The sequence below is a fragment of the Nelusetta ayraudi genome, unplaced genomic scaffold (assembly GCF_046127955.1).
Source record: "Nelusetta ayraudi isolate G7.1 ecotype Tasmania unplaced genomic scaffold, CSIRO-AGI_Nayr_v1 ptg000084l, whole genome shotgun sequence".
In the NCBI taxonomy this organism is placed as follows: Eukaryota; Metazoa; Chordata; class Actinopteri; order Tetraodontiformes; family Monacanthidae; genus Nelusetta; species Nelusetta ayraudi.
Window position 1 is genome coordinate 3,770,392 of NW_027466134.1, and position 19,713 is coordinate 3,790,104.

Genomic DNA, 19,713 nt, shown 5'->3' on the forward strand with positions numbered 1-19,713 from the left:
AGACATTTCAAGTATTAACTTTATGTTCTTTGTTCTTACCACCTGTAATGATGTGTAGAAGCTTACACACCACCGGCACCACACACACACACACACACACACACACACACTTCACACTTCACTCATCATTAAATTGACAGCCATTGTCAATCACTACGTTTACATGACACTTGAACAGTATGAATTTGCTTAATCCGACAACAAGTGGACAACTGAAGTGCATGTAAACGTGTTATTCTGACTATTTTTAGACTCCTCCGATTAAGAAACCCAAATAATCCAATGGGAAAGGTTTTTTTCTCCTTCGTGTATACGTGACACTCACAAAATGTATTTGATTGAACCAGGACCTTGTACATGCAAAGCCCACGCTCTCCCACTGAGCTACATCCCCATGTGGAACTCTGTCCAGTACATTTAAAGTGAACAATGCTTAACCAAAATCAAAAGCAAATAAATGGCGGCTGTCGTAAATTCTGGACAGAACAGCAGACAACTTATAAAGCTTTTTCAGAAGAAAGATGCAATTTCAACGGAGGGCTTGTCCGGGATTTGAACCCGGGACCTCTCGCACCCAAAGCGAGACTCATGCCCCTAGACCAACAAGCCCTCACACACTTGATTTCAGAGGAGGAAAAAAATCTTCAGTTACAACAACAATAGTTTTTAAGATTGTTGCCTGTGTGTGAATGACAAAAGAAGCCAAGAGGGAAGGTTACCCTGAGAGAAACAAGTCCTGCCATTGGAGATGCTGGGGATTGAACCCAGGACCTTGTACATGCGAAGCACACGCTCTACCACTGAGCTACATCCCCTGCTGTACTGGCTCCACCCAGTACATTTAAAGTGAACAGAGGTTGATCCGCCTTAATCAAAAGCGAAAATCTTTGGCTGTCACTTAGTTAATGGCACAAGTAGCTGTTGTATCTGCGGGGCTGAAGGTGCCTGACAAGGCCCGCAAAAGAGCTTTTGACACAGCAATGTACTGCGTTAAACTCAAGAGATGCCCTGCAATTGGAGATGCTGGGGATTGAACCCAGGACCTTGTACATGCGAAGCACACGCTCTACCACTGAGCTACATCCCCTTGTGTAAGGACTGCAGACATAAAAGAGCTCCTCAATGACAAAAGGAGGGCTTTTAGGTCAGCGGACGGGGAGCAGATGAAGACTGTGCAGAGAGATGTGAGGAGGAAGATCAGAGAGGGGAAGAGCAGCGACAGGAGGAGGATGGAAGAACAGCTGCAGCAGAGCGACGTCAGCAGGGTCTGAAGGAGCCTGAACACCATCTCAGGACGTAACAACTCCAGACCTGAGCTGGATAGGCATCAGCGGTGAGTGAATGAACTTAACAGCTTTTTCAACAGGTTTGAAGGACGAGCCACCCCTCCCCCGACCCAACCAGCTCGGCTACACCTTCCCCCGACTCACACCTCAAACCCCCTTCCTGCTGCCCCCAACATCCCCCCTGCCTACTCTCTACTCCACCACCCCCTCCCCCCTCCCTGTTGTCTCCCCACAACCCCCCAGCTCACTCCCCACTCCACCAACCCCCCTCCTTGTAACCCCACCCACCCACCGGGACATCTTGCACTAAAAGACAAAAAGTCTTCAGTTACAGCAAAAATAGTTTTCAATCAAGTATGACGCCAACATTTGAATGTCAAAAGAAGACTAAATGAAAGGTTACCATGGGAAACACATGTCCTGCAGCTGGAGATGCTGGGGATTGAACCCAGGACCTCGTACATGCGAAGCACACGCTCTACCACTGAGCTACATCCCCCTGTTGACTTTCACTTCTTCAACTGAACCGGTGGCTGTTGTATCTGCTGGGCTGAAGATGCCCAACAAAGCTCAAAAAGAAATCTGTCAAGTCAAACACAAGAACAATAAAAATCCATCCAGTTATTGGAGATGCTGGGGATTGAACCCAGGACCTTGTACATGCAAAGCACACGCTCTACCACTGAGCTACATCCCCTGCTGTACTGGCTCCATCCTGTACATTTAGGGTGAACAGAGCATAGCCCATGCACCGTAGCCCAACAAGACTTATGCATGTAAAAAATGAATCCAGTTCATATAAAATGAACAGATCTTAATTAACCTAAATCATGAACTGAAAAGGTGGCTGTTCTAATTTCTGGGCTTAAGCCAAGTCAAACACATGAGCTCTATCAGTGGAGAATATATAGATACAGATATAGATACGGTGAGCTTTCACCCAGAAACAACGCAGGCTCCAAGGGGGGGCTCCAAGGGGGGGCTCCAAGGGGGGCTCGTCCGGGATTTGAACCCGGGACCTCTCGCAGCCTAAGCGAGAATCATACCCCGAGACCAACGAGCCCTACACATGCTGCTTCTCAGAGGAGAAAAAAAAATCTTCAGTAACAACAACAGTCAATAAGGAACACAATGCCTGTGTGTGAACGTCAAAACAAGCCAAAATACAAGGCTATACCTTGAAAAATTTAATTTCCTGCAAGTGGAGATGCTGGGGATTGAACCCAGGACCTTGTACATGCAAAGCACACGCTCTACCACTGAGCTACATCCCCTTCAAAAGAGAATATGTCAGACTTTCACTTTATGAACTGAACAGGTGGCTCTGTTGCATCTGCTGGGCTGAAGATGCCAGACCAGCCTGTGAAAGTGCCGTTGACAAAGCAACCTGTCGAGTCAAACACAAGAGCACTTCTCATTGCAGAACATAGAAATGCGGTGAACTTTTGCCGAGGAAAGATGCAGTGTGTGTGTGTGTGTGTGTGTGCGTGTGCGTGTGCGTGTGTGTGTGTGTGCGTGTGCGTGTGCGTGTGTGCATGTGTGTGTTAAGTCAATGACAGTTAAATCCCCACCCTAAAATGTTGTATCTAACCAATGGAAGTTGTTTTTTTTCCCAAGACTCGGGGGGTAACAACTGTGTTTATCTTTTGTTGATTGGTAATTAACTAACTCGGCTCAGACGTCACCATTTGCTGATTGTCTTTCATCATCCAAAACTAACACCTTTTGCTTAATTGGCTTCCCTTTGAAATGTTGTGTGTCTCAGTGCGAGAAGTACAAAGGCCCATGTGGTTTATTGTCGCGGGAAAAGAACCCCTGATGGCCAAAAGGTTCCCAGATGAGAAAGGCAATCCCCTTGTAAATTTCTTTGATGTGTAATTTAGAAGTGTCTCTGTCCTGGCGGGATATTTAAGGGAAGGAGCAAGAGCTTCAAGGGTTGATCTTCTTACCAGTGCTCCCACACACCCGGTCTGGCACAGTATTTGTTTGCTGCATTTTCACTTTGGACTTGGCAATAATTTGGTAGGTCAATTATTTATTTTCATTATTGACTTGTCGAGACTTTTGTTATATGGTAAGCTTTTCTGAGGAACACTTCAAACCCTTCAACCTCTGCGTCTAATAGAAGAAATTGAATGTCATTTTTTTTTTTCAACTATTAAGTTAGAATCTATAACCTGTGAATGTCTCAACCTAGGTGTCTGGGCTGGGTTCTTCTCTGTTAAAAAGATCACTGAATAATTTTAGTCTGTTATATCTGCCATCCCTGAACTAAGATAGGGACTAGTTTGTACCCACAAGACCTAAGTTATGTGTAAGTTTCACTGGGTGCTATTCAAACCCTTAACCTCTGACAGACCAGACTGGCTATCATGTTTTAGAAACTCTGAATACTCCAACCCAGACATCAGGGCCATTCTTTCATAAGGCCCTGATGTCTGGGTTGGATAAGGTTCATAAGGAAATTGAATGGCTAATGTTAATTTCTGAATGCCATCCCTGAACTGAAGACTGATGTCAGGTCTCTGAACATTCTATATTCTTAATTATTGGTTAACTATTTATTTTCAATCAACATAAATAGTAGCAATGGTACTAATGACCGGTTGCAACACGGGGTGTGCGGCCGTGTTGCAACGTTGTATACCGCAGAGCCAGTAGCCTGACAGTAGATCACTGCTGGGCAAAGTTTAAATGCCTATTGACTCCAAAGAGTAAATTACCATGTTTGTTTTATGCTGTGTGTGTGCGTGTGTGTGTTTGTGTGTGTGTGTGTGCTCATTCAATCAATCAATTTTTCTGCAAGTGTCTTTTGAGCAGACAGACACATCCCAGCAGTGAGTGTTTTACATAAGTGTACCTCTTGAAAGTTACAACACAGCGAGCAGCACAAAAATATTGATTGTTGCCAGAGTGAGTCAAGGATTTTTTTTTCTTAAATAATAAATAAATAAATAAATAAACGGGTAGAATGTTCAGTCATTCTTTTTAAAGTAAGCCAACAAGAAACTAAGCTGTAGTAGTAAAATAGTGTTTTTTCCTTGATTTAACTTTGCAGTGACAAATTAAAAGTGATTGATTGGCAGTTTGTTGGGAGAAGTCAAGTAAAAAAAAAAAGTGTTGTTGTTGTTTTTTTCTTGTGTTTCACATTTTTTACACAATAAATTTTGGTTCCGTGGTAATTACAAGTCCACCACTAATATAAAACTAGATTTGAGGGGGGGTTCATGAAGAATTTCTAAGTCACTCCCCTTTGAAAATGCACTGCTGCTCTGTGACGTAACCAAGGCAACTTTTAATCCCATTCTGGCAATGCACTCAATCAGAAAATAGTAACCTAAGCCCCAAACAACCTCATTATCTCTATGATAAGTTGACATCATACGTTGCCTTTTAGATCAAGCCAGCCTTGATTTAGCCGCAGTCCCAGTCTGCCACTACAGCGTTGACTATCTCTGACCTGATAAGATCGATTGTGTAACTGCCTGTGGTAGTTGACCTGCTTGTGGGTGGAACCAATTGATGCAGCTATCTCAGCTGTATGTGCTTAAGAAGTGTGTGATGTTTGAGGGGCAATGGTTATATTTACCCGCCGTCACACAGAGGCCCAGTGCAAACTGGTCTGGGATTATAAAAAAGCCCAATCTCCTCCTCTCCGCACCTCTGTTTCTGCAGCCTGACCATGAAGTACTGTGCGTTGCTGGCGCTGCTGCTGGTGCTGGGGTGCGTGCACGTCCGTGCCGCGCCACTGGAGGGGGATAGCAGGGTGGAGGGCTCCTGTGAAGATCCACAGGCGTTGGCTGCAGCAGAACAGGCGCTCATCAAGATCAACCAGGACCGGCAGGAGGGCTACGTCTTTGCCCTGCAGCGCCTGTCCAACGTGCACTACACCAGACACGTGAGTTGCAAAACTGGGCAATATTCAGTTCTAATGAGAGTCAGGCAGTGAAGGGGGAAACTCATTTACTTCAACTTAGACTCTAGACACTCTGAGTAGCATCTGATGATGTTGTACGACACCAAATCTTTCACGCAATCACTTGTATGAATACATAGACATGTATATATGTATATGTACACATATATGTTAGAAAAACTCTCAAGCAAAGCTATTCTAATGTATATATAACAAAACAAAAAAAAAAGTTATGATGGGGTTTTTTAATATGTCAATCCTCTCTTGAAAAATGTTCCAAAGTGTCATTATACTCATTACACGTATTGAGGAATGGCGCTTCAATACATTTCAAGCTACGTCATGCATCGACTGATTAGTGTTTGTTAATGTTTGTTGTATCACTGATGAGGAGACACAATCGGAAGTTCCCCTTCCACAGAGTATTGTGTTGCATGTGTGAAGGTGTTTTATTTTCTAGTCCTTTCCCTGCAGTAATCCAGGTTAAAATATGGATGACCATCGCCACCTGGTGGAATGTTGGTTCTGCAACCTATCCCCATTAAAAAAAAAAAACAACTAAATAATAATTGATATTGACTTTATTTATTGATTTTAGTGAACATACTAAAAAAAAAAGGGAGAAAAACATCAGCAACCAACTGCTTTGAGTCGAAACTCAGTTTAATTTGATTGTGTTTGTGTCTGTTCCCCACAACCCCCCCACCCCCCACCCCCCTCCCTTATTACCACAGGATGAGAATGGCGTTGTGTTCTACCTCAATCTGGAAGTTGCAGAGACCAACTGCAGTGTACTCAGCAAAAGGCACTGGAAGACCTGTGAGACCCGTGTTAGCATGACGGTCAGACTTTACAGACAAATATACATTGCATGCACCCCTGCGTATATTGAACACTCAATATCACTCGCACGCATTTCGTCACCAATTTTCCTTTGTATAGATGAAATGGTTTGGTATGTCTCTCCTGATTTTCATGTTGGTCTCTGTAGGAATATGGAGTGTGCAAAGCTGCCATCTTCATCAACAGAGTTCAAAGAGTAGTGCGGCTTTACAAATACGTCTGTGAGATCAGACCAGGTAAAAAAAATAAATAAAAAAAATACACAAGTTGTACGCAGTGACGTTTCAACTCCCCTTTGTAATTCTTGATGTTTTCACCCGTCCCTAATGCGCTCTCACCTCTATTTACAGTTCCTGCAGCAAGACTGATACAACAATGTCCCGACTGCCCATCATATGCTGCCTTTGACAGCGAGCCGGTGAGGAGCCTGGTCAGTGCTTCCCTGGAGAAGTTCAACAAGGAGAGCAGTCTCTCTAAGCTCTTCACTCTGGGGAAGGTCACCCGCGCCACCAGTGGAGTAAGTATTAATACCACAAATCTCAGTCCTTCAGAATTTAACAAGCCACAGGTGAATGAAAGAACCTTGATCTTCAGTTTTTCTGAGCATGAAAAATGCGCAAGAACTGATGTGCAGTCATTTCTGATGTACGTGATGATGGTTATTAAGTTCTTTTTTTGTAAATATTTGAAATATTTTGTTAAGAGTGTTAAGCCAGGATAGCAACCTGGAGTGTAATCTTTCACCATTCGGGCTTCAGCCAGAGGCTTCTCTCCTGGCCACGCATCTCTTGTTATATATCTTTTGCATTCACTCATGGTCTCCATCTTCTTATATACCCATCTAGTATGCCATGTCCATGTACTACCACGTCGACTACACCATCCAGGAGACCGTCTGCCCAAAGAACGCAGAGGTCTTAACCGCTGAGAGCTGCCCCCCCATGCAGTGCGAGTTCGCTGTGAGTGTGGACCCAAAGTTCATTTGAACTCTCTGGGTTTCTCTTCCATGTTGGAAGGAGTGAATTTTTTTTTTTAGTTGTGTTTGATATCCGGGTGCCATGTTGGCCTGGGTCTTGCTACGATGTGTCTCTTGTTTTATACTTTGTTTCTGGATCTTGCAGCACAAGGGCTTCTGTAAAGCATCCGTCTACACAAATCCAATGAATGAGGCCCAAGTCAGTGTTGAGTGCGAGATCTTTGAGCCAGAGGTAAGACTTGCCGCTTTTGTCACGCAACGCAATCCTTTGATCTAAACCTAAAACCAATGAGACGTCCTAGCATAGCATTTAAGAAGAAGTCTTCAACCGGGCATAATGTGAACAAGGCATTCATTTAAAACCATCCCATATATGAGTTATATCATATATTCACCTGCAGCCCATTTTTGTTATTTCATGAATTATTGATTAAGTATTAGTTAGTTAGTATTAGTTAAGTAGTACTGGTGCTTAATTAACACTATCTCCTTAAGATGCCATGATTTTACCTAAAAAAAAATTCCATACTCATAAATACATACAAATTATATAAGTCAGGCTTTGTAAACTCAATTTAAACTGACTGTTTAACACTTTAAAAACTTATTTGTAATTTCCAATCTCAAATAAATAATTTTGTCATTTTAGACACGATTAATTTTACTTTTCTACACATTTGTCTCAAGAAATTGGATTTTGATGTTTTTTCGAAACCCAAAAGTCCTTTGAATCACTGTCCTATTGTGGGTTCCTTTTCAATCAAGTCGAGTTTCAAGCACATTTACGCGACAGTGTCACGTTCTTGCGTGATAGTTTTCACGTTACAACGTGAGACTTTCACAGAATAACGCGATAATTATCACGAAGAAATGCGATAGTTTCAAGTTACAACGTAACACTGGCCCCAGGGCTTCCGTGTCTGCTTGCTCTGCATTTGGACCGTCACCAATCAGCCAACGATGTCGATGTTTTCTACAGGCTGCCGAGAGAGAGAAGAAAAGCCACGAGCTGGGCGGACAGACCGACCACGACCACGCCGGCACCGCACACACGCACGAAGCCGGCCACGACCAGGCGCACGCTGCCGACGCCGGTCACAGCCACGACCACGCTCACGACCACACCAAACCCCACGACGTGCACGAGAGCACCCACGTGCACCCCGACGGGAGCTTGCACCACCACACGCACGACCACGCCCCGGGCAGCGGCCACAGTCACCATCACGCCCACTCCCACGACCACGGCCACAACCACGACCACGTGCACGCCCACCACGCGAAGGCGCACGACCACACCGCCGACTCGCCCAACCATCACCACAACTACCAGCACACCGATGGGGCGCACACCCACGACCACGACCACGAGCTCGCCCTGGACCACGACCACAAGCACCCTCACCTGCATGAGCACGAGCATCACCACCACCACCACGAGCACCAACATGAGATCACGGCCCACGACGAGCCACAGGGTGAGGTGAGGAGGCTCCCGGCCCTCGGCCTGCCCGCCATCATGCCTTCCTTCCCGGACGTGCCGGCCGCCGGCCCGGTGGTGGGAGTGGTCCTTCCCCTGAAGCCTGACCCTCAGATCCCCGGAGCCATGGAGCCCACCATCCTCCCCTTCCCCACCGCTTACTCCGCTCAGTGCTCCGCCCCAGCACCAGTGAGCCTGGTGGACCAGCTGTTCAGCGAGGATCCCTTGTTCCGGCCGGCTGCTTAAGGCCACTCCTTCTTTTGATCCAAACAAAAGTTGGCGAAGTCTAAACAACGCCGAATTGGCTGGTTAAAAAAAATAAAAGAATAATCACCAAGCCTGGGGAAATAAAGATGGCGCTTCGATTCAACATTTCATTTGTCAGATGTGTCCTCTGTAAAATAAAATAAAAATATAAATAATACCACAAACATTTACTCCATGTTGTTGTGTATGTGTGTGTCTGCTGAAGTTACAATATGTTTAATAAAGAATCTCGAGCCATCAAATTCTTGTGTTTTGGATTGACCCCTGACTGTTTTCAAAGACAATTTTCGTGAAGTGAAGTTTCAATATCTTGGTCCAAGATGTTACCCTAAATTCTAGGTTATGCAACTACATCACAGTATTTGTAATTCACCTCAGTTATGCCAACTGTGAGGCAACACCCTGGAAATTGGTTAGAGGCATCTTTGAAAGAATCCCAAAATTTCAAGAAAAAAAATTAAAATAGGCATCAAAACACATGTTTGCAGTTGTTATTCTTGCTTAAATGTACCATATCAAAATACACAGGAGACAGTGTACTTTTCATAAATTTATAGCACCATCTGTTAGTACGTATTTTTTTAAACATGATTTGTATTGAGCATTTATTCATTGAGAACATGTCCACTTGAGAAGCAGTTCACAGGCATCTTTAATTTCAGCAACAAACCTCACTTGACAGACGTCATGTGAGCCTGTACAGTTTTAAATACCTTTGGTTTTTACCGCCGTTTTTTAAACTGATGGAAAAAGCTAAAGCTGTATTTGAGGTGCTAAAGTCGCACTTTTTATACCATGGGAATAATTGAACAAGCACATAATTTGCTCCCCTGCTAGGATAGCATGTGATAATGCCCATGCTTGAAGGTTCTGATTCCACACTGGCCAGCCTTCAAAGTCTGCTCAGGTGGTCCATGACAGAACAACACCTTTGATACATGGATTGATTTTTAACGGACGCACAAACAGTATAAACACTCCGGCTGCTATCTTTGTGTACCATGTGGGCATATATTTGCCAATCATAGCAAACAGCTCCTATCTATTTTCTGTTCAGTTGCATAACTGAACAGATTTTTACCAACTCGGCATTTAAAGTTGGTTCATGGCGACTCGTTCACCATGGAAGCTGTTCGTCCCCTGCTTCATTGGGGACCGAGTTCGTTTTTGATTTTTCAGATTTTTAGTTGTTTTTTTTTTTTTTTTTTTTTTTTCCAGAAATCATACAGTCATAGTAGCTTTGATGTTTCTTTGTTGCCCCCTGTTATTATAGGCCATTGCATCATCTACAAAGACGGCCAGTCAAATGTGGCTTTCAAGTTTTTCCTAAGGCAGAACCTTTGAGCTCATTTGGGCCATTTATTAACAGTACACACATCGCCAGACATGATTTTTTTTTTTTTTCTTTTTTTTTTTCATTATTTTATTATATGGCTAACAGGAGCCAGCAGATGGCGTGCAGGGCGAGGTCCCGCCCATCCCTGGGCCACTTTTAAATTGATCTGTGTGTGATTTGTGAGCCCCAGCCATGTCAACACTTTCAATTGACAATGAATAGCCGTATTTACAGCCGGCTTGGACCTTTAACCCAAACCAACTACCATTGTTACAGTACTGTAGTCCTTTCTGTAAACATATTACTTTAGCCCTGCATCGTAGTTAAACATACTGTTTGTTTAGAATAGATAGAATAGAATAGATGTACTTTACTAATCCTAAATTGGGAAACCACACTGTTGCGGCACTAAAAACAATACAAAAAATAAACTATACAGTATTTACAATAATTACAAGAAAAGGTAGAGTGAATCTATATACAACAACAAACAAGAGCAGATGTGCAAAAGGCAGTCAATTGTGCAGAGGCAGGGATATGCAAGGTTTTATAAACCATTACTGCAATATTTGCCAATGAGTCCAGAAAAAGTCCAGAATATCATCTGTCACCCAGCAAAGAAGACTTGTATAACCCTTAGCTTATATAGACTAGATAGCTAGAAGAGTTTTTCTTCAGCCCAGTAGTAATAATTCAATTGCACTGTATTTAACAAGGTTTACTGGTGGTAAGTCTCTCCTGTGGCCCAATGAACCGTGTCGCTCTGCGCTGGCTGCTGACCCCAACCAGCAGATAACAGCTGTTTGTTCATCTTTTGGAAACGAGGGGAAAGTCCAGCGTGTGACTCACTTGTCTGGCCAAACTTGGTCTGCCGAAATTAGCGTTATTAGTTCACAGGAGCCGGGGTCTATGTTAGTCAACATATTAAGTTATCCATCCATCAAAGTCAGAAGTAATTAGGGTTTTTATTTCAGCCTATTCTGTTTGCTCTTGTGTGTTTGTATGTAAGTATGAGTGTTTATCTGCTACTTTGGAGTCTGGCTTTGCTGCAACTGGAGGCAAGAGCCTCAGTTGACTCATCGGGGTGTCGCAGCCCTGAGACACTGGCGCTGGCAGAGGAAGCGCTGGCACAGATCAACCAGGACCGGACCAGTGGATACATCCTGAGTCTCAACAGACTGTACGATGTCTCACGCACCCCTGGAAAGGTTGGGAAAGAACTCTGTAGTCCAGAAGGTGCAAGTTGAGTGGAAACAGCAGTGTCTGTGTGTGTGTGTGTGTGTGTGTGTGTGCGTGCGTGTGTGATTGTGCACGCGCACTTACAGGAAGAAGGTGGATCACTTTACAAACTGACCATCGATGTCATGGAGACCAACTGTCATGTCATCAGCAGAAAACACTTCAAACAATGTGCAGTCAGAAGCATTGGAGATGTTCCAGTAAGTAAATTTATCCGCATGTAAATATCTTCACTTCTGCAAAAGCCTCAATGCTCAGAGGGGTGAAACAACATTTTCTTTTTATGTATTTTTTTTTTTTTTTGTAATTATTTATAATATATCTAAATTGAAAGAAACAGGATCACACAACTCTTACAGGAAAACTCAATTTGGAAAATAAAATGCTTATCTAACCATGCATGTGATTCTCATGTATTCCTTCAGGTGTATGGGGAGTGTGAGCTGTCTGTTTATGTTGACACAAAAGTCACGCTACAAAACTACACCTGCGCCATTCGACAAGGTAGTTTGATGAGTCAGCATGACTTCTTTTTGCTTGTTTGTTTGTTTTAGACCTGAACATAAACAGATCCATCGATGATACGATGACAGAAGACATCTGTTTTCAAATGATGTTTTCCGATGACTCCTCTCCTTGTTAATCCTCTCGGCTAGTTCCTGCCATCGAAGTGGTGAACGTGTGTCCAGACTGTTCCACTCCTGATGACTTCAACGACCCAGTGGTCAAGGACACAGTTCAACTTTCCCTGAAGAGGTTCAACAAAGAAAGTGGCCTCAGCAACTACTTCACTCTGGAGAACATCACCAGGGCCAGTTCACAGGTAATGATGTTTCCATCCATCGGACCATGTCAACCCATTGTCAGTGTTGTCCAGGCAAGATGACTTTGGCTAAATGTCGTTTGTTTGAAACCAAAATACGTTCTAAATACCTTGAAGTCAGTGGGTTAAGTCGGCGAGTTAAGTTTAAGTTAGTCTTATTTCACTTTGTTCTGTTCTTGCCAGTGGGTGTTTTCAGCATTCTACTTTGTGGAGTTCACCATTGTGGAGACAGTGTGTTCAAGGAACAACACCGAAGCCAGCGAGGTGGCGAACTGCCCACCAATGGATTGTCCATTTGCTGTGAGTTACTCAGACACTTTCAATTTGCAACACCAACAAAAAAAAAAAAGCAGTGTAACCATTCTCAATAGTACAGGTACTCCCCAGAAAATGAGAATATCCTGAAAAGGTTGCTGTATTTCTGCAATTCAACTTAAAAGCTGAATTTGACATATTGTATAAAGGAATGATATGCAAATCAATATATTTCAAGTTTTGATTTCTTTGGATTTTGCTGATCAGGTCTTGCAGCTTAAAAAAAAAAACAACCTCAAATTTTATAATAAGTTTCTGAGTTTGTGGATTTGTGGTTTTAATAAGCTGAAAATCTTAATCAGCAAAGTTACAAGAAGGAACTGCTTGAGAGATGTCAATTTGCGTGGAATGGCTCAATAAAATTTGTTGCTTTCATCTTTTACGTTAAATTGCCAAAATAAAACAACTTTTACTCGATATTCTCATTTTTTTTTTTTCGGGTAGTCAAATGTCATGACAGTCTGTCACTCCATCCAGTCCATCAGTCAATAAATGACGCCACTTGTTTCTAACCATCGAAGGACTGTCCGTCACCCCCTCTTTCTCTTAGCATCGCGGCTTGTGTTCCGGCTCACATGTAACCCAAGAGGAGGAGTTTCAAGTCAGACTCAAACCTGGGGAGAAGACATTTGAAAACCAAGAGGCTGTCGAGGTGAAGTGTGAGATCTACGAGCCTCAGGTACAGGCGTCCACTGCCGCAAATAAGCTTTGTTTCATTTGAGAGTGAAACCAAACGTGTGTCTCTCCAACATCAGCGGGTTCATCTTTTCAGTTTTCCATCAACATGTAAATTGTGAGTGTCTGTACAGCTTGCTTGATGTCAACTATTGCAGTCTTGACACGTCGATATAAATCAGGCTTTGTAATTATAATGTCTTTTAGATAACATTTGTTTTTGGTTTTTGTTTTGTTTTTTGTTGATGATTTTTTTTTTTGGGGGGGGGGAATCTTTTCTCTCTTCTCCGTCTCTGTAGGCAGCCACAGTGGAGGAGCGAGAACATGCAAACGCAGCAGGCGGCCACGTTGAGCCCCGGCATGAAAACCACACTCACCTGCACCCTCATGAGCACGTGCACGCAGCCACTCCCACCTCAGACAGCGCCATCTCCAGGACACAGGGCTCACTTGGCACTGTGGTGGTGAATCTGCCCGCTCCAATCAGATCCTCACCTGCAGCTGCCGCTTGCCCCGGGCCACGCGCGCACAGACTGGGCATAGCCAAACTGAAGCTCTGATTGGTGTTGGAAGAGGGAGGCTGATGGTTATTGCAACACTGAACGCAGGAAAAGTTTCATGCAACTTTTCTTTTTTTCTTTTTCTTTTTTTTTAATAATATTATTACATGATTACCAATGAAATTGTGAAATCCTAGAGGACAGTTGTGACTGGCTGCTCATCACTATTAATTTTTTTAGCAATAGAAATTAAATAATCCGACTTATTAAATGATTTCCTCTGTGTGCGCGTTCAATTTTCTGCAAGGCACCCAAAGGAGTTCAGCGCGGGAATTTCATTTATCTGACCAAAAATAGAACGTACGTCTTTTCAAGTGCATTACATAAGGCCTCCACAAGGCGTCACCCTTTACATTGCATTAACAACTGCAGCAGAGTCATGAACGGACTGATGTAAATTGTGTGTTAAGCGCTTTATAAAAAATTTAAAAAAAAAAAAACAACAAAAGTGACCACGACAAGGTGCAAAACATCATAATTTCTGACAACATACTGTGTGAACACGGTTTTTATGTGTCAGTCTTTCTACTTATAAGCCTGTATATGATACTGCAAGAGTTAATTACAAAAAAAATAACTTCTGGGCTGCCAAAAAAGAACTGCTGCTTCATTAACCTCAACTCCAAGTTTTTCATAAACAATTGTAGCAAATATTTTCTCAAATAGACCCGAGTCAATAAACTAATAACCCTTAGCTTGAACTCGTAATTTAGACAAGAGCATCGGCTGTCCTCTGCTTTACTCTGATATCTCTGCTCTATTAATATTTGGTGTTGTCACACAGCTTCAGGCACTTGTTGCTTGTATTTCTTTTATTATTTTTTTTTTTTAAATGCCTCAGACTAGTGAGTCTGCTCATCTAGCTGAGTGCCCTAAATTCTGTGAAAATTGCCATTATTAATTTGGCTTAAGAGGCCCTGGAGGTATGTGAGACTCTGGTCCCTGTTTGGCAGGCGTTTGTGTCCTTGCTTGCTGAGCTACAGACGAGAGACGGAGACTCCGAGCTTCAGGGCTCCTGCTGACACACTGACCTCGCAGTGAATGGAGTTGCCACAGGAAGCAAAAGGAGGCTGAAACGTTAGGCTGGTGCACTCGCATCGATGCAGTTGAATCGACTGCTGTGTCAGGCTTTGTCTAAAATAACCTTGATGAGGAGTTTGTCACAATGAATGTCTGCAATTCCAGTTGTCTACAGTGATGTGCAGGCCATCTTGCAAACCCATTTCGTCATGCAATAATCCCGTCTAGAGGGCTTGTGTTTGTTATTTTTAATGTTGCGTCAGTGTGATGCTTTGACTCTCACATATATTAAATTAAAGTGGACAGTGAAAGATGTTGGAGACCCCCAGACATCACACTTGTGTGGTGTGTGGTGTGTGATGTCGTCCCAGGGCAAAGTAATTTACTTACATGAGAGTACATCATTTTAACGTGGATGTACCAATTTACTATTAAGTTGATCAGTAGATCTGAAAGGTGCTGTACTTGAATGTTCACTTCACTTCTGTTTATTCATAACTTTGAAATTAAGATGCTCTGATGTCAGTGCATTTCAAGTGCCACTGCATCATATCAGTATCTTGAATTCAAAATGTTACGTGGCTTAAAGCTCAAGAAAGACAAACAAAATACATAAAGGGAAAACACATCTGGAAACATTAATCCATACCCTCAACAACAACAACAAAAAAATCGTTGAAAAAGACGTTGCAATCAAGTGCAGAACATCAGGCTTATGATTTATGGAGAGAGAGAAAAAAATCTTTAAACAAGAGTTTGCTAAAGCTCTCAGGTCGAATTAAATTCCACTTGGATCCAGTGATGCTGTGGCGCTTAGAAAGAGAGCGTTGCCAAGAAATGTTTGAGAACCACCGGCCCAAACAGTCCATCGGGTTGAGGAATAATGCAATTCACAAGCTGTCCAAACAGTGAAAAAAAAAAGGTTTTCGGCGGAAGTAATGCTTTCCAAAGCCCAAACCCTAATCAACAGATCAACATGTATTTAAAGACTTGGCAGGGATTTCTTGCTCTTTATCCTTTTTAAGAGCTTTAGGAGTCAGCGGGGGGAACTCGCGCTAACCCGCAATAATTGCTCATGCAAAGACAGCAGCTGCTCTCGTCTGTCATTGAGCAGTTCTACTGTCCTAAGACAAAGGTGATTGCGACCTATGGGGGTTTTCAGAAGGAGCAAATGGGAACATTAAAGAAAGGACAAACAAGAGAGATCAGTTTCAAAACACTGCAGAGTTCCGTGTTGGATTTGGTGGCGACACAGTCGTCATTTTTGAGACCCCCCACCCCCACCCCCGGCACTCATTGGGAATCACAAACGCCCTGCCACAGAAAAAACAAACCAACAAAAAAACAAAAAAACAAAAAACCCTGGGGGCACCATTAGTGGCCTGTATCTCCCAAAGAAGTGGTGAGAATGAGAATTACTGCTGCTCCACTTCCCCTTTGCTCCCTACTCGGGAGCACCTTTGGGGAAGTGCTGATTGTTCACTCTCAGAATGACACAGATGGTGTGTGTGCATTATACAACATGGCAGCTGCATTAAACATGAACGCGGCTCTGCGGTTGGTGTCCACTGACCACATTCCTCTGTCATTCCTCCATCTGAGGAGGCTGCGGTTCCAGATGTTCGGCCCAACTGATTATCACCGTCATCATCATCATCATCTACAAAAGCAACACAGAGCCACCACTGTGTATGTAGCCTGCCTGCAAGTTGCCATGAGGTTTAGATTAAAGAAGCATGAGTCAGCATCCTCCATACTCATATTTATGCAATCATGACTCATCCAGAAGGGTTGTTTGTCTTTCCATATGGCACTGCCATAAAGTGGCGACTTGTCCAGGGTGTAACCCCGCTTTCATCCAAAGGCAGCTGGTGCAGGCGCCACGCCCTCCTGTGACCCTTCATGCAGGAGAAGCAGTAAAAAAAAAAAAAAAAAAAAAAATACTGGGTTGAATGATTGATGTACTATGAAATACTCTCAGCAGACTGTCTCCTGGAAATAAACATACACTCAAATATAACCTCAATTTTTTTCTAAATTAATTTATTTTGTGACAAAACATATTGATTTATAACTTGCACCCAGCATGCTTTAATTATCCAAACCAAAACAAAGCTTATTGAAATTTAGTTAAACTCAATAACATCCATCCTGATATAATGAATCAGGACCCTGTTATAGAAAAACCTTGTGTATAAATGGTAGAAATAAATTGAATACAATGATTGTAGGAAACAATCTATAAATTATATGTTACCATTTTATAATCCATAATCTCTCTGTTTGTTTTTATTTTCTTTATTTGTCCATGGCTTTGTATAATTTCATATTCCAGCTTCCTCACGTTTTATAATGTCGTCAAGTTACCACTAGTTGGCAGCCTTTTACTTCATTTTATTGAGAGGCAAAAGCTTCTGATTTTTTTTTACACATTTTATCAGCCCTAATTGGTGAAGGGGCGCTGATCGATTTCCATCAGACCAGACTGGAAGGACGACCCAATAAACCTTCAGTTGTCTTAAAGTTCTTTTCTCCTTGACTCGAAACACATTCCTGTTCTTGGTCGTGTTTACTATCAACAGAGAGACACCGCATAGTTTACGAACGTGGGGGTCACGCCCCCCTCCCCCCAGGCACCGTTCAGTCCTCCGTGGATCCGCTGGTGGTGCGTAAAGGAAGGGGGCAGGTACCAGACTGCGAGCTCCGCCTCCGTCGGAGCCACGGTGCGACTCTGTTCCAATGGAAACAGGTGGGAACCCCCGCACTCCTCCAATCACACCCTCACAGTCCGTGCGGGCGGAGAGTCCGGGGCAGAAGGCAGGACCCGACCAACTTCCCAGTCCCCCACACAGGGAAAACTCACCGTAAACACGCGCCTGTCGCACTTCCAGTTGATTTTCGTCTGCTTTCCCTCTGTCGGAAGCGGCGGCGGCGACGACGGCGACTTCAGCGGAGCGCTGCCGAAGTAGTGACCGCCACTTGGCTCTTGCTGACGGGCTGCCGTGTTGGAAGACTTCGCCGCGATGGGAAACATGCACTGACTGACCCGGATTTGGAATTTGCTTTTTTTTTTCCTTCTCCCCCTCCTTTTGTCCTTGGATTATTTTACCTCGTAAAAACACAACAACAACAACGACAACGACAACGACCTTCCTCGTTGACTTTTCGGAATAAGCAGCAGTTTGAGGCGGCGGGGGGGGAAATGCCCGGGAAAACGAAGTACAACCTGGTTGATGACGGACATGATTTGAGGATCCCGCTGCACAACGAGGAAGCGTTCCAGCATGGGATCAACTTCGAAGCAAAGGTGAATTCGGGAAACAGTGCGCGGTGTTAACCCGTTGCTCTGACTTCAATATTAAGTGCGCAGCGACAGACCAGAGCCATTTATAAGGCTGTTCATTCGTGCAGCTTTTTGCATTCCATACAAAAGTGAAGCAAACGAGGTTTTTACTTTGCAGTGGTGCAGGATGTAACGTAACGTAACGTCGTGGTTCGCTCGCTTCTGACGTCGAAAGTTGGAAAGTTTCCCCACTTTGTTTTGGTGAATGTATGAACAGCTAAACTGTACTATTGACTGGACGTAGCTGTCCGGTACTTTCGTGAAGGAGTTTAACCTGTCGTGTGTTTTACCCTCTCTGACAACAGTACATCGGCAGCCTGGATGTGACGCGGCCGAGCAGCCGGGTGGAGATAGTGGCCGCGATGCGGAGAATACGCGTGAGTGGAATTCCAACTAAAAAAAAACTCCGTTACCAAACTCTTCTGTTTTTCTCCCCAATTTCATTTATCAGATAATTAGAATTGCCAATTGAGTAACGAGCGGAGCGTTAAGGCATTAACCGCGCTGCCCCGCGCGTTATTCGGCTAAAAAGAAAAGCATCTGCTTGGATCAAGATAGCGACGACTGTGAAATTTAATTAGTTATGTTGGCGGTTCTCGCCTGGATCGTCATGGAGGTGGAATATATATATATATATATATATATATATATATATATATATATATATATATATATATATATATATATATGTATTCATGTAAGCGTTCCCAACTTTGAAACACCACCTCACTGTGTGCAAAAATCACCCCCTAAAACGACCCCACGAAGCAGTAAACGGATGGCTGAATCCGATTTATTCAGAAGTTGACAGTGTGAACACACAATGAAAGGAGCCTAAAAGTTTGAACAAGAAGCAGACTTTTTAGTCCTGCTTCAGGCTTCAGACTTCAGGCCGGGGGGCTGGGGGGGCGGGGGGGCTGCTCGTCCTCCTGTGTGCTCCATCACTGTTGTGAAGTTCCCTTTGAAGCGATGCACTGGAGTGTAATGCTTCTCGCCACCTCCCCGCTTCTCCCCCGCCATGCCTTTTTTTTGCTGTGTAAACCCAAGATTTACAGCTTTATCAGCGACAGAGCAGACATAATCTTAATCAGCGTGTCTGAAAGCCTGGCGGCGGTTGGCATGCCAACCTAATGTAAGTTATGTCAGTGGTGAGAAGGTATTTGGGGATCACAGCGATGCACCGGCTTGGCAGGTGTGCTGGGATTTATCAGCTATTCCTCCAAAAACCACACACAAACAAAGCTGTGTGTATATGTATACATATGGTTGACTTTTTTTTTTTTTTGACATTTCATCACCATGACTTTTGAGATGTTCTGTGAGCAGTGGAGAATCCTGGCCACTAAATGCTATCTCCAAGCTGCAATGTGGTGAGCTTTATTACAGCAGGGCAGCCGCTTAAGCATGAGGAGCAAAATGTTGGTCTTATTGCTCCTTTTTTTTTACAGATGCATCCTGATCCCATAAAGTGGACCTCCCAGTGTGCTGCCATGGCAGCTGTTGTTGTTGGCAGGAGAACAGCTTTGGTTTGGCTCCTTTAGTGTGAAAATGGTTCGACAGGGGCAGGACAATGGAGGGAAACCGCAGGTATCTTAACTTGGAAGGAAACTCTCACTTGAGAGTTTGAGATCGGA

General features: G+C 43.6%; 3 protein-coding genes and 7 non-coding genes across 12 annotated transcripts in view; 3 read left to right on the plus strand and 7 right to left on the minus strand.

Annotated features, from left to right (window-relative positions):
• Positions 1-537: 537 nt before the first annotated feature.
• On the minus strand, positions 538-609 carry trnap-ugg (transfer RNA proline (anticodon UGG)). The gene has a single exon. It is a non-coding gene; the product is annotated as a tRNA-Pro (tRNA).
• Positions 610-743: 134 nt separating this feature from the next.
• trnaa-cgc (transfer RNA alanine (anticodon CGC)) lies at positions 744-815 on the minus strand. The gene has a single exon. It is a non-coding gene; the product is annotated as a tRNA-Ala (tRNA).
• Positions 816-1,015: 200 nt separating this feature from the next.
• trnaa-cgc (transfer RNA alanine (anticodon CGC)) lies at positions 1,016-1,087 on the minus strand. Its single transcript has one exon. It is a non-coding gene; the product is annotated as a tRNA-Ala (tRNA).
• Positions 1,088-1,713: 626 nt separating this feature from the next.
• On the minus strand, positions 1,714-1,785 carry trnaa-cgc (transfer RNA alanine (anticodon CGC)). The gene has a single exon. It is a non-coding gene; the product is annotated as a tRNA-Ala (tRNA).
• Positions 1,786-1,911: 126 nt separating this feature from the next.
• On the minus strand, positions 1,912-1,983 carry trnaa-ugc (transfer RNA alanine (anticodon UGC)). Its single transcript has one exon. It is a non-coding gene; the product is annotated as a tRNA-Ala (tRNA).
• A 294-nt stretch (positions 1,984-2,277) lies between these two features.
• trnap-agg (transfer RNA proline (anticodon AGG)) lies at positions 2,278-2,349 on the minus strand. Its single transcript has one exon. It is a non-coding gene; the product is annotated as a tRNA-Pro (tRNA).
• A 139-nt stretch (positions 2,350-2,488) lies between these two features.
• trnaa-ugc (transfer RNA alanine (anticodon UGC)) lies at positions 2,489-2,560 on the minus strand. The gene has a single exon. It is a non-coding gene; the product is annotated as a tRNA-Ala (tRNA).
• A 2,381-nt stretch (positions 2,561-4,941) lies between these two features.
• On the plus strand, positions 4,942-8,831 carry fetub (fetuin B). Its single transcript, XM_076045459.1, has 7 exons — positions 4,942-5,184; positions 5,937-6,044; positions 6,194-6,281; positions 6,396-6,562; positions 6,891-7,004; positions 7,167-7,253; positions 8,001-8,831. Exons 1-7 carry the CDS (start codon positions 4,969-4,971, stop codon positions 8,745-8,747), a joined length of 1,527 nt encoding a protein of 508 aa, XP_075901574.1. The 5' UTR covers positions 4,942-4,968; the 3' UTR covers positions 8,748-8,831.
• Positions 8,832-10,855: 2,024 nt separating this feature from the next.
• LOC142900943 (fetuin-B) lies at positions 10,856-13,939 on the plus strand. Its single transcript, XM_076045575.1, has 7 exons — positions 10,856-11,312; positions 11,430-11,543; positions 11,769-11,847; positions 12,000-12,166; positions 12,350-12,466; positions 13,032-13,160; positions 13,456-13,939. Exons 1-7 carry the CDS (start codon positions 11,115-11,117, stop codon positions 13,714-13,716), a joined length of 1,065 nt encoding a protein of 354 aa, XP_075901690.1. The 5' UTR covers positions 10,856-11,114; the 3' UTR covers positions 13,717-13,939.
• A 3,563-nt stretch (positions 13,940-17,502) lies between these two features.
• LOC142900830 (carboxyl-terminal PDZ ligand of neuronal nitric oxide synthase protein-like) overlaps positions 17,503-19,713 on the plus strand; it is a 119,270-nt gene continuing 117,059 nt past the window's right edge. The window contains exons 1-2 of one of the 3 annotated variants that reach the window (XM_076045371.1): positions 17,503-18,043; positions 18,385-18,456. In XM_076045371.1, coding sequence (XP_075901486.1) covers positions 17,939-18,043; positions 18,385-18,456 — 177 coding nt within the window. In that variant the 5' untranslated portion in view covers positions 17,503-17,938. Of the gene's footprint in view, positions 18,044-18,384; positions 18,457-19,713 lie in introns of those variants that run through there. The other 2 variants (XM_076045372.1, XM_076045373.1) reach the window with 2 other exon arrangements.